Raw genomic sequence first — 13,895 nt, 5'->3', positions numbered from 1 at the left:
ATTATCGGAAATCATCGACTTTATGTTGATGATATACACTACCTTGCACTGACGAGTGGCCAAACAGCCCGAAACCGGTCTGCAAGTGTGTTCCGATAATTGAAAATCTATTGCGGCAGTTGTATCGCAAACAGCATATGCAGGAATAACTTCAGTGAAGAATCCTGCACTGACACCTGTCGGATATAATCCAACGCCCTTCGTGGTATTAGCCAGGGGAGTAGTTGTTTTCTGATAGGTGTCAGTCCATTAACCTACTGTGTAGGGTGTTGAGACTGGCCTGAACGAATTGTTCTTTTAGATGATTTGATTTATAGCCAGTCTTCAAGTATGCCCACTGACTATACGTGAAAGATTTCTTTCCTTTTACGAGGAATTGGGCAAATTTGGATATGCAGTTGGTTACCTCGTTCACAGGCAGATGGAGCGACGACAAACCTGTTGTTTGTTGTAGTCTTCAGCTTAGTTCGAGGAATGATACTCTGACGGAATTCGATTTTCAATTATCGGAAATCATCGACTTTATGTTGATGATATACACTACCTTGCACTGACGAGTGGCCAAACAGCCCGAAACCGGTCTGCAAGTGTGTTCCGATAATTGAAAATCTATTGCGGCAGTTGTATCGCAAACAGCATATGCAGGAATAACTTCAGTGAAGAATCCTGCACTGACACCTGTCGGATATAATCCAACGCCCTTCGTGGTATTAGCCAGGGGAGTAGTTGTTTTCTGATAGGTGTCAGTCCATTAACCTACTGTGTAGGGTGTTGAGACTGGCCTGAACGAATTGTTCTTTTAGATGATTTGATTTATAGCCAGTCTTCAAGTATGCCCACTGACTATACGTGAAAGATCACTTGATATTGTTATATATTCGTGAATACATGTTGAACCTTCTTGATTATTATGAATTGACACATTGATTGTGACACATTTTCAGAACAATAAATCAGAAGCAATTAATATTTACATCGTTTTTAGATTGTGACACCATTAGGTGGCAATCACCACATAGAAGTTGAAGAGCGTAGAAATTACCTAAAGAGTGAAGAAGTTGAAGACCGTGGAAGATAAAGAATGTAGAAGTCTCGAAGAAGTCTCATTCGTTGCGAATGAGCTATTCCGAAACCAATACACAGAGTACTCTGCCTATAAGAAGAGACTAACGGTCAGAACCTTTGATCTTTTTGTCCCCTATTTCGGTGACCTTGAAAAAATCAGTTAGGGGTTCGAATATTTACTTCGACGAGTTTTCTACTGTTTTCGTTCGGGTATTCCCAAGCTACTGCTGAATCCTTTTTTGACAATTCAAGGTACTTTAGTAAATTTGGGGTTCATAGATCTTTGGTTCATTTCGACTTGAAATAAAAAATATTTTGCACCTGGTGGTGACTTCTTACTCAGATTTTCAATGAAATAATTTTTCTGAACGTTTTTGAAATGGTTTATCCATTATCACCAATAACTAATTAATTGATCAGTTTAGAAATACTGCCTAACAGCCTCAGCTGGGGGAAATTGGAGAAATAGCTTTCACATAGGCTATCTTGATAACTTTCATGTGAGAAAGACAAGTTTATTTGAGAAATAGTCCTTAGCTCAAAGTGAAGGTAATCAATCAGAATCAAAACAATGTTGTCTCCACAAAATATATACATATATATTTGTAAGTCAGAAAATTGCAAATCTAACTTAATGTTCATTTACATAATTTTCATAATGTAAGTACTACTTTATTGAAATCACCAAGTGTGTCTCATATTTATTAATCTTTGTAGCAGTTTCTGGTTTTACTGAAGATGGGTGGCTTCCTCGACTCGAAACATTTCTAATTAACATTGACTCCAATGTTTTAAATTTTCTGACTTATAAATATATATGTATATATTTGGTGGAGACGACATTGTTATGCTTATGATTCTGAAAGACAAGTTTATCCATATAGGGCTGCGAAGTACTTTCCTTTATTTACAATAAAGTCTTTAGTGATCGAAAAATTAAGTTGAAATTGGGAAAAGAACCATATTCCCAACGAAAGTGGATGGAAAAACATGTTGGAATAAACCAGTCAGTCGTAACCATAGTAACCAAATTGAGTACTGTAATCTGGCTTTCTGTGTTTGCTGTTTAGTTCAATATATGTATACTGTGGACTATACTACTCCGTAATAGTAGGTACTATTTTGGAATTATACTATAATACAAAAACATTGATATAAAGTAGTCAACATCTGCGGTTGATTAATATATCAGAACGAGCATATTTTACGGCCACTAGGTACCTGAAGCACAGACCTAGAGAGAGAGAGAGAGAGAGAGAGAGAGAGAAAGAAGCCATTTAGGATAATTTGAATGGTATTTTTTCAATTCAACCACACAGAAATTGTTTCGGTGTTGCCTTGAATCAAATAGGTCATAAAAGAATTTGCTTCCAACAAACCCGTTAATATTATCACATTCACGTGTTTATCACATTTAATCAGTGCCTTCGAGCATTTCTATCATGCAAATATATTTGCCAAACCAATCTTGTTGATCAAACATCGAATTAACACTATTATCATTCTAATTGTTGAAATTTATTTCGTAGTACCTAAAGACTTCGTTACTAACGAAGTGTTACATTTCAAATGGTTACCTATTTAGACAAAGAAAAGCTTACGAAATATTTCATAAACCTAAAACTGAATTCAATTAATATGTGAGAAATCTGTTTCTTATAATTTTATTACCCGTGCCGATTTCGAATCGACTCTTCGTAATGAATTTTACAGTATCCATGACAATCGTCGTAGATATTGGTGTTATTTAATTTCATCAAGCAACGGGTCAGTATATTCATAAATTTTACAGTGTTTCTCAATATTTCAACATCGAGCTCAAAGGATTGATCATAAATGATATAAGATATGTTATTGTTGAATATAAAATCGTGTTTTAACCTGAAGACCGTGCGTTGAACTCTGAAAGTTACCATTGGAGGTTTTCGAAGTGATGGCCTGTTTCTAAATAGGGGTAGAGAGACCAATATACAGTGCATTGCAGTTAAAACGAGCCATTCTAAATAGGTCACTTAATATTGGGACTGTGAAAAAATCGTGGAACACGTCAAATAGTTTTCAACCCCTCAAAAATAGCTGGGTTTGCATTGGCGTACTGTTTGACGGGGTATTAGGAAAGGTTTAATTGCTGTAAACATTTATATGTTGGAATAGATTTCATATTCAGTTTCACCATTACTCAAAACTCCTCTGTACAAAATGTATCTGAAAACTCTCAAAAACTAATTTGGGAATGAAAAGTTGGAAATCACATTTTTTACAAATACCAATTTTCTTGCCCCTGAATTGATTTTTTTCGAAAAATGTTGTTCTGGCGTTGAATTTGGTCATTATTACGCCTTGGTCAAAGACGAAACGGACTGCCACGAAGTGTTCTGGCGATGTATTGCATTTATTGGAGCCTCTGGAGACACCCTACATTTTGTTTTATGAGAGAGAGGACATTGGCAGTTCAAGATCTTCAGATGAAGTGGTGCTGCAGGTTTTTCCTGGTTTTCCTTCAGCTGAAAAAGCAAATGCGCCACTGGAATGAATGAAGTCGCCCCGGAGCGTCAATTAATTATTATTGTTGTTTTATAATTTCACAAATAAAGGTTTTGATAAATGTTAAAAAAAGTACTTCCAGTACCTATATCATTTTTTTACGATATCCGAATTTGGTTTTGATTTCCAAATATTGGATCTCACCATTCTCAATTTCTGTATTTAGGTATGAGGAACAAATATTCATAATAAAAGAGATACGTTGAAAACAATCGAGAATTTTCATACGTAAAAGTCACAATTTTCATTTCTTTCCGGAGATTTTAGCCTCGAAAATGAGCCCCGAAGTGGTCGACCTACAGTAATCCAGGACGAGGATTTGAGGACACAAACGGTACGTGAGTGTCCAAAGGCAAAAACCCACAAAAAAACCATGATTACTGTCTGATTCACAAAAGACTATCTTCCACTCTCTCTGGAAGAAGAATAAACTGTTAATACTGTCAATAATATTACCAAATACTTTTGATGCGGAATGATAAAAGCGACGGAAGCGATCATTTCGGTAATCGGAATTGTAGAAAAAAAAGCAGCTAATGATACAACTTGATGGTTGTTTTCTCAATTTCCCATAACCAATCAATTAGAAATAGTATAGCGCCGGGTCGAATTTCTGTTGTTGACCCAGAAACAACAACAAAATACTTGCACCGATTTTGTTAAACACTCCAAGCAAAATGCTCGCAAGACATGCCGACAGTCTGCATTCCTTAAGCTAGATTCGACATTTCGCAACACTTTCCGTAAAAGCAGTCTGTTATATAACGAAGATATTTCTCAAACCGTAGATCGACGAGTATTTTGACCCGTTTGTGTACCATTTCGTTTTGATGTCCTTTCTTGTTGGCAACTATTTCGTATATTTATTCGTTGTTCAGAACGTTGTGGGCTTGTTCAAGGATGTCGGTGAGAGGTTTTCCTGAATCACGAATAACTATGGAAAAGTATTGCCTCTATTTCAGTCATCCAAAAGAGAGAGTGTGAAAATAAAAAATTAGCCAAAACATGTACAGTATATCCAATTTTCCAATGAATATTTGTGTATGTATTTAGCACAATCATATGATGAGAATGAACGATATATCGATAGGATTCCAAAGTTATTCAGGTGTACCGCAAGGTTCGGTTTTCGGTCCAGTCTTTTTTTTTGTGTGCGCTATTTTTAACGGATGATTCAATAATTCAATGGAATCGGCAACTCTCTGCGCGGCATTAGCTATGTTAGTTGTTGTTTTTGAGTTGTGTATCTGCCACACGTACATACAGAATCGTTGGTCTACATGAGAGGTAAGGGGTAAGGTGTTTACACTTGAACCTGGAGCATCTCATATCTCCGGAATATAAATCATTATTCCGATTCCCACCCTGGCGTATGTGTTTGTGGAGTTGATTCCTGGCTTTGTCTGCAGGTGGCGCAGTGAATATTTCACTGAATCAACTGTAGAAAGAGTAAATGGCTATCTGGAATTATATTGGTTTTGTCGTGATACTCAGACGGTTCAAACCGTTCTGAAGAAACCATGGTAGTACTGATGATGGAGCAGGTACCCCGCTCCATCAGGGCAATACAGGTAGAATAGCAGAGGCCAGAGAGTCAGTTCAGGTAATAGGGCCAAAACAGGTAGTCAAGAAAACACAGATAGTGGCAGTAACCCATATAAATGGGAACATCCATCCAAATAAATTGAAAGACAGAGTTCGAATGAATGAGAGCAGAATTGTTATTCAGTATGACCTTAGAATATCTGAGAAGTAAAAACGGGTCAAAGGGGAACGACACACAATTAGATAGTGGTTATATATAGAACACCGTGCTAACCTTCCATTACTTACATAGGTCAGCCCAATAAATCAGTGTACAATAGAACATATGAACATAAGTATCGAAAAAAAAACATATGTACATTTTATTCATAACAGTAATATATAGTAACATTTCTCTTCAATCTATTTACACAATGAATCTTTGAAGCCGCTACTTGCATTTCAAAGTAGCTTTTTTAGGTTCTTCGACCTCACAATTGGCTTTGGTGCACACCTGATTTCCGTCGATGTCAACGCATCTGCACATTCCTCTCCTACATTGGGTCGGATCATAATTACCATTTTCCTTGCAAGTGGGTTTTTCGTCGGACGTCATTATTAACACAGCTCTGCTGCACTCTGAAAATCAAAATAATGAAATATTTATAGTGCTACGAACGAGGAATGTTCCTCCTGACGAAAATCAAGTAGTTTTCATAAAAGAGTTCTGAAACAACGCATCTTAAACTTATCATTTCAACCTTTCTCTTTAAATAATTATTTAAATACTTAAAAAAGAGGAATGAAATAATGCATTCAACATTTAAAGGGGTTCGTCTATTTCACCATTTGGCAACATCGGATATAGCTAATAAAGGACAATGAATCTGTTACCTGTATGAGACAAACAAAAATGACATATTTCAGAGGCCTGCTGTTCTGTTTACTTACGTTCCGAGTTCCGAGACATTCTGTAACATATGACATTTTGTGCTCCTAACCTATCTTCCTCTAAATGAATAAATAACAAAACAACTGTTGTTTATGTGGCTTGTGGAGATGGTATTGAACTATAATTTATATTTTGCCTCAATTGTTGATTCATAAAGATAATTTTCCTTTTTCAAAGTAGAATATCTAGGTACGTATAAATTATTTCAACTTGAGAAAGTATATGTGAGGTAAAATATTTTTAGGAATGGCAGGTAAAGTTCTAGGCGCTGTTGCCAATATGTGAATTAGAAACAAATTCCTTTAAAAATGAAAACCCAACATTTGAAACATCAATTTGAATACTTTTCGAAGTAAATTTGAAAAACTCATGAATTAAACCCAACTTTATTTTGTTCAAACTTGCATTTGCTGTAATAACCCAAATTGAGGAACATTCCCCATTGCATGTTGAAAGATAAGACCTCGTTAAACATGTTAGTAGATGGTGCAAGACACAGTTAGTTCTCGCGTAGTTTAACTCTTGATATAATCAGAAAAATTTGCCTTCATCTGATTCTACGGGAGATTGAATTATGGTAAAACAGTAGGCATCGAAATAAAAAACTTCGGTTAAGTTATTTCAGTAACTTACTACAATTCATAGAATTCGCTAAAACTTTTTAGTTTTTTTATCAACAACATTCAGGACCTCGCCTTGCTTATCCACACACATTTTGCTGAAAATATAAATGAGTGAATATAAGTATAAAAGAAATAATAAAACATAAAAAGAAATAACTAAATATATTCAAACGATCAATTTCTTACTGTGTTGAGTTTTCTTGGACGGCCTGGTAGGTCCCGTCCGGGTCACATTTGGGATATGTGTATCCAAAAACAATGTCATAGTCGTACTTCTGGACTTCCTTCAGAACCTCCACATATTCTTTTTCACATTTGTTGTAATACATATCGTCATCTTCTCCTTTATGGTCTGCAAAAATAGTTTAATACGTCTTCATAAAGTAGCTTTTTACATATGTAACTACACGTTAAAAAAGTGGAGAAGAGAATTAATTGCCGAAAAACTGTGTTTTAAATATTTTCAGTATTTTTTTTATTTCTATAACCCCTTTGTGATACTGTCCAAAAGTGCCCACTTGTCATTTTCTTCTTCTCATTTGTGAAAAAACGTTACAGCGCATGTGCAGTTTTCAACTTCTACAAACCATAGGTAGGGTTACCACTTCTATTACTTTCATAATAAATCTATTACAATAGGGAATATTTTCTACAGAGTTGCCAACCGTAGCGGATTTGAACATAAAGTAGCGGAATTTTCTACCAATAATCAATATTGAAAAAAAATAGAAGAAGAAGATGCAGTGGACAGCACTTGAAGCTGACAGCTGACAATTGACTAATTGAATGCAGTGAATACGTTATAGTCTTATAGTAGCTGAGGCCATTACATAATGAAAGAAAGGAAGAATATTTTTGTATATATTCATTACTATCATAAACCATATAACTAACCTCCAACATCTTCAAATATTATGAATTATATGTAGATAATTACAGTGAAAATGGAAGATAGTTCATCTGATTGTAGCTCGAGCGAAATAGCTACCGCAGTTGAAATTGACGCGAACGGTAAACTGTTCAGCAAATTTTTTTGTAATACCGATGTAACTTTTTGATTTTCTACTAATACGTATAAATGTATGATATACAGTACAGACGTAAATAGCCACTCCACTTATGAACAGGACAAATAAAAATGTGGGTTTTGTGACCCTTCGCTCGAAAGGTATTTCAATTCTCTATATAACTACCTTCACTGTTATGAATTTGGATAACCGGTTTCGGAGTTATTGGTGTATGCATTGGAGACTAGGAAAAATGATAATTTGTAATTCTACATCCGAAAAATCTCGAAAACAAACTTTTTCTCAACAATTGGCTGTCTGATTCTAACTTGAAACAAACATGAACAAACTGATATTTATTTTTACTTTTCAAAATCATTATTTCAAGCTAAGAAATATTTGGTCGAGACGACAGCTTTAAAAATTAACTGCTGAATATTCAGAGAATTAGGTACCATTTACTGAGTTGCGCGGGTGAAATTAATCGTATTCGAGACGAAGCTTTAAATTTTTTATACCCTCAATTAGAATCGAATATGTGCAAGTAATAATTTTCAGCTTTATTTTGTATATCCTTACTACATAATTGATGAAAAGTTTTCAAAAGTTTACAAACTATAACGATCAAATTAAAGCAGAAACTGACGTAACGTCAAATTCCGTTTCAAAACGCTAGTTCTGAATACGTTTCAAATCATAGTTGATGTAACGTCATCGTTTTAACGTCATAATAAATGTATTTGAATCACAGACGAATACGTTTTTTAAATACATGTTTACTACTTTGTAAAACGGCCTTCGATAGGTCTACTCAAAATATGCCCAAAAACTTACTTTAAATGTTTAAGAACTCATTTGATCTTCCGAAGCTAAACTAGGTTCAAAGTGGCAAGAATGAATGTTTCACCGCGAAAAACATACTTACAACACTTCAGCTGAGTCGCAAGAGAACTGTTGACCATGAGCTCATCGGGATAGGTCGGTGCCCCATCTGAAGAATCCACGCAGAGGAACTTATCATTAATTCTCTGGAATTTATCGTAATCCCCGTTAGCTGTGCAACGGAAATGCTCGGTGGGGTTCAGTTCTCTGCCAATGATTATATTTGCTAGAGCCAAGTCTCTGGAACACTCTAGGAAATCGGAGAATTATTTCAGGAGTTTCGATACAGATATACTGCATTATTTGTGTCATAGTTTCATAATAGCCTTCGATACGATTCACAGCTATCGATTTTGATTTTGAAATAGATGCTGGCACTTAATTGTAGATGCAACTTTTTAGAAGGTTGCTATGAATAATGGTTTGAAATAAGTGCTTATTTTGTTACTTCTTTATCGGCTGAGAAGTTGGTAAGCTAACATAGCTTAGAATGGAATTTGAATTTATTATTCAAATGTTATATCGCCCTTCGAGTCGAGGGCGGTATGTTAGTGAAGGGCGATATAACGTTAGGATAAAAATCATATGGATTTAATACTAGTAGCGCCATCTGTGTATTAACCTGCGAACTTTTCACCTTATTCAATACTCACTACATTGAAGGTCAACATCGGGTAGGGACGTAAAATCCATTTCTCCGAAAATTCTGCTTCCGTTTACGTCAACGCAATAACACCTAGGAAAAATTTTAATATTTTGAAGGCTTCATAAATGAGTACTTTTCAGAATAAAGCTCCCCAGTTCGAAACTCACTAATACACAGTTTACTGAGGGATTTTATTTATAAATTGCTTTACAAAAACCATGACACGTGTTTCGCTACACAATAGCTTCCTCAATGAGGAAGATTAAAATAGCTTCCTCGTAGCTCCTGCTAGAGGAAGCTATTGTAATGCGAAAAACGTGTCGGCGTTTTAGAAAAACCTCAAATAGTGAAAATTGTACAGTAAACACTATTAATGAGTTTTTAATCAGATTCTCTTCAAGTATTTGTTTACAAATCATTCATCATGTGAAAAATTACGGAACGTTCTGATATTTAAGGAGTACCTATAATATGCCAACTGTTCAGCACAATTTTTTGTAATATCGATGTAACTTTTTAATTTTCTACTGATACGTATAAATGTATAATATACGGTGCAGACGTGAATAGCCCACACAATTATGAACGGGGCAAATAGAAATGTGGGTCTTGGGACCCTTTACTGTTTTGGATTTGGATAACCGGTTTCGGAGTTATTGGTGTATGTATTGGAGACTAGGAAAAATGATAATTCGTTATTCTACATCCAGAAGAGGATAGAACCATCTTTGAACTTAGTTTTCACAGATTACACAAAGTTTCTAATGTGTACAAGATGAAAATTGTTCACGGAAATGAATCGTGTTCAGAATGAAATTGAACTCGAGTTTTTGACAAAAAAAGCCTATTTCTGTTTTAATTCGATTAGGGACTCTTCTGTAATCGACTATGTACATAAAAATCTACACCGAGTTACCGAGTAACAGAATAATCAGTATTGTCATCTTGACAGCTGTCAATACTGATACTAACAATTTGCTCGTGATCGGATAGCCTTAGTTGCTCAGGCCATTGAATGAAAATAAGAAGAAGAAGAATTCGCTTCATTTCATTTCATTTCATTTCGTGTAAATTTTCGAAAGTGCTTCGCGCCAGATCTTCAGAGGAATAAATGAAAAGAATCCTTATTTATGTTGAGGCCGGTGTTTAATGCAAGATTTCCTGATGATCCCCAACCAGGAAACTGGGTTGAATATTTTCAAACAACGAGATACAGATATAAATAGTTTCGTCTGAAGTGAATAACCCCCTGCGGTCCACAATAGTTGCTCGTGTCAGCCTTAAAAATTGGGTTTTGTTAGTAATTGTGAGTATTCGTTTTACTAACGAATGCACTTTTTTTTGACAAGAACGGGAATGTCAACCGCCAAAATATGCGATATTGGTCAGAATTGAACCTATACATATTTTTCTGAGAAAATAAATGTTTGGGCAGGAATTTTGGGAAATCATATTGGTAGTCCCATATATCTAGAGGAAAATCTGATTGGTGATTCACATTTGGAAATGCATCAAATTCTTAGTCACCTACGGATTCAACAAGTGATGCGTCCCAGACTTTTTCAAGTCTGTAAGGGATTAGTTGGATCAGCCATACCCAGGCATGTATTACTATTTAAATTACTATTGTAGTATGGTGTGGTACCTTCAAAACGTCTGTAGTTTACTTAAAAGTGATTTAAAATTCATAAATGAAAATTACGAAAAAAGATTAGAGATATTGTACTCAGTCCTTGTATGATGAAACTGGATTATTTAAAGTTAGAAAAAGTTACATTTTTCAGGATTTAAAAAAATGATGGATGTAGCCGCTACTACGTGGTAGGAGATACGTGGTAGGAGATCATAATGAAAAGAGAAATGAAAATTTCTATGTTTTTTACCACTTTTAATTGTAACTAACGGTACTGCAGTTTCGTCCTACATGGGCATTCTAAAACTAATACAATAAATACAATAAATGTTACACAAACTTACGATTGTCCCGGTATACAGTTATAAGAAAGAAATTGGCCATCGTCATCGCATTTCTTTCTAACCTCCATATTTCCCAAAGTACCTTTTTTCTTGCGCTCATCGAAACTAGTTTGATTTTTGACACAGTATGTATCCACTGAAAATGAAAAGTTTTTGTAGAGATTTCCCAGTGTTTCTAATATCAAAGCGACGATAAATATCCACTAAAGTAGTATTTCTCAAAGTGGGCGATAACGCCCGTAAGGGCGTTTGTAGCTTTTGTAGCCAAATTGCCCTTATACAAGAATAATATCGGCAGACGTGAGTTTCACAATTTCCCTAATTTGTCAGATGTATCCTTCAACAACGACGACTTGCTTGTTTACTGCCAACATTTGAAGAACCTCCACAATTTCGCAGAACGATTTGAAGACATTTTAAAATTGGAAATACCGGACTGGGTGTTGGATCCTCTTTCAAATGTCAACACAGCAGGATCACCCCAGCTGGAAGAAGAACTCATAGAACCAAGAATTTTGGCTATAAAAGCCAATCCCGCAATTGTACGCTGGATTGTGTTCCATCGTTCAACAATTTTTGATAGCATTCCCATCATCGTATTTGTGTGAGCGTGGATTTAGTGCTGTGGCAACGTTGCTAACTAAAAAGAGAAATCGATTGCAGATTACCGAACGCGGTGACTTACGGCTGTTTTTGAGTAATTTCGAGCCTGATATTAACAATCTTGTTAAAAATCATCAAATTCATCCTTCACATTAGACTTGTTTTAAAATTCAAATTGAAATGTTTGTTTTAATAACATGAATAAAAGTTTTCCTAATATTATAAAATGGTGTTTTACATTACCCTCATCAGAAAGTTTTATTTTCACATTACACACATAATTAATTATTAAATTAATGACTGCGATTGTGATTCTTACGATGTAGTAAAGTAAAAGAATTTGGGGGCGCTACAAAATAATTAATTCTCGAAGTGGGCGGTAGACTATTATAAATTTGAGAACCTCTGCACGGAAGTTTCGTAGTATATGGGACCTTAAAGTCCCCCCTCCCCTCTTAACCTTCGGAAGGAGCAAGATATCTGAGCCGAACAATTTTTTTTGTAAAAATGAATCTTCGCACTGTGACCATCGAAGATAAACGTGTTTTAAAAAAAACCTTTGTCTCAATGGACACACACAAGACTTGTCAAAGTTGTCGATTTTGTTTCCATGAGTGAATTATATACTCGTTTCAACTAGAACATTCGGTGTCCTTACTTTTTTCACATGTCCCATCATATTGTTGATTTGGCGAAAGCGTACAGGATAACCTCGGTCCACAGATGGTTTGAGACATTTTTGTAGAGGGGTTGCCTATGCTACATGTTTCCCCTTCATCTGAAAATTATAATAGTTCTATTTTATTTCATTTTATAAATTGTTGATTTGTTTGATCAGTAATGATAAATCGGATTTATTCGCATTTCGAACAGATTTTGACAAAACGATGTGTTATAATGTGAAAAGCTGAAGTGTCATTGCAAAGTGTTTATATATCAACTTAACTTAGAATTACTAAATCAATCAATAAATTAATTAGACAAATAACAAAACTGAAATTATATTGAGACAATGAAGATATAGGACTCAATGCTAAATCATAAAAAACACAAATACTATGCAACATGAATATTAGAATTTTGAATAATGGAAAATGCCAGATCATCAAAACAGGTTTTAACGTTTGGTTGAGAAGAAGAAGTTTAGTTTTTTTCAAGTTAAATATATTGAAATCTATGGAGGCCGTTGAAGCTGTTCCACCCTGAAAAACCCGAATTTATGCGTCGATATGTGGCTATACCCTGTATAACTTTTCTATTATCATAAATTCTGGCTTGAAAGGCTAATATGTGGATCACCTACTTACTAAGTGACAGTTAAAGACCCTTTGTGTTGTATATTCATTGAGTATCGGCCAATTTCATAATATAATTATTGAGTCTGAAATAACAAAAATACTTACTTAAATTTTCCAAGCAATATTGGCAACAATTGCACATTTCAAGAGATGGAAGAAAAACTCCATTGTGAGTAGCGTTCTGGATTTTGCACTTCTCTGGCAACTCTGGACACTTGGCATCCTGAAAATTTCAATACCAAATGATATATATCAGCTGATCATTATGATTTGACGATTATATTAGACAAAAAATACCTACATCACAAGATTTTGGACCGCACAGAACATTTTCTTCTACGGCTGCACAAATAACAAAGCAAGCCAAAAATGGAACAAGCGAAATCATGTTGACATTTATTTCAACATTTGTGAACAACGTTTCAATGTGTACTTCAAATTCTACTCTTATCTCCTTAGATAAATGATAATGCAATGTGATTCATCACTTTCCCAGATTAGCTGATTTATATTGATATCATTATTCAATGATATCGATTTCCATATTTATCTCATTCAACTAAATGTAGTTTTGTTTGCAGATTAACGAAAACTCTCGATAGTAATAAGAGTCCGTCCCTGTACGACAGATACATATTTTATAATGAAATAAAATGATAGAGTCGACCTCTGGTAGTCAGTAGAAAAATACATGACAGGTGAGAGCACTACAAAATGGCGGCGATGAAAAATTGACAACTGACAAGAGGCTAGAGAACAAGGGAGATAGGAGGT

The 13,895-nt window shown here is 35.0% G+C and overlaps 1 protein-coding gene across 1 annotated transcript; it reads right to left on the bottom strand.

Annotated features, from left to right (window-relative positions):
- Positions 1–5,631: 5,631 nt before the first annotated feature.
- On the bottom strand, positions 5,632–13,581 carry LOC111518141 (uncharacterized). Its single transcript, XM_023174496.2, has 9 exons — positions 13,423–13,581; positions 13,227–13,344; positions 12,482–12,601; positions 11,221–11,356; positions 9,251–9,333; positions 8,641–8,847; positions 6,895–7,060; positions 6,719–6,803; positions 5,632–5,772 (listed from the first exon to the last, which is right to left on the bottom strand). Exons 1-8 carry the CDS (start codon positions 13,507–13,509, stop codon positions 6,737–6,739), a joined length of 984 nt encoding a protein of 327 aa, XP_023030264.2. The 5' UTR covers positions 13,510–13,581; the 3' UTR covers positions 5,632–5,772; positions 6,719–6,736.
- Positions 13,582–13,895: the final 314 nt, after the last annotated feature.

This window comes from Leptinotarsa decemlineata, unplaced genomic scaffold (genome assembly GCF_025532065.1).
Source record: "Leptinotarsa decemlineata unplaced genomic scaffold, Ldec_3_MD MMD2_tig00026282_RagTag_RagTag, whole genome shotgun sequence".
In the NCBI taxonomy this organism is placed as follows: Eukaryota; Metazoa; Arthropoda; class Insecta; order Coleoptera; family Chrysomelidae; genus Leptinotarsa; species Leptinotarsa decemlineata.
The sequence above is the reverse complement of the archived record's forward strand: the minus strand, read 5'-3'. Positions and strand labels throughout refer to the sequence as shown.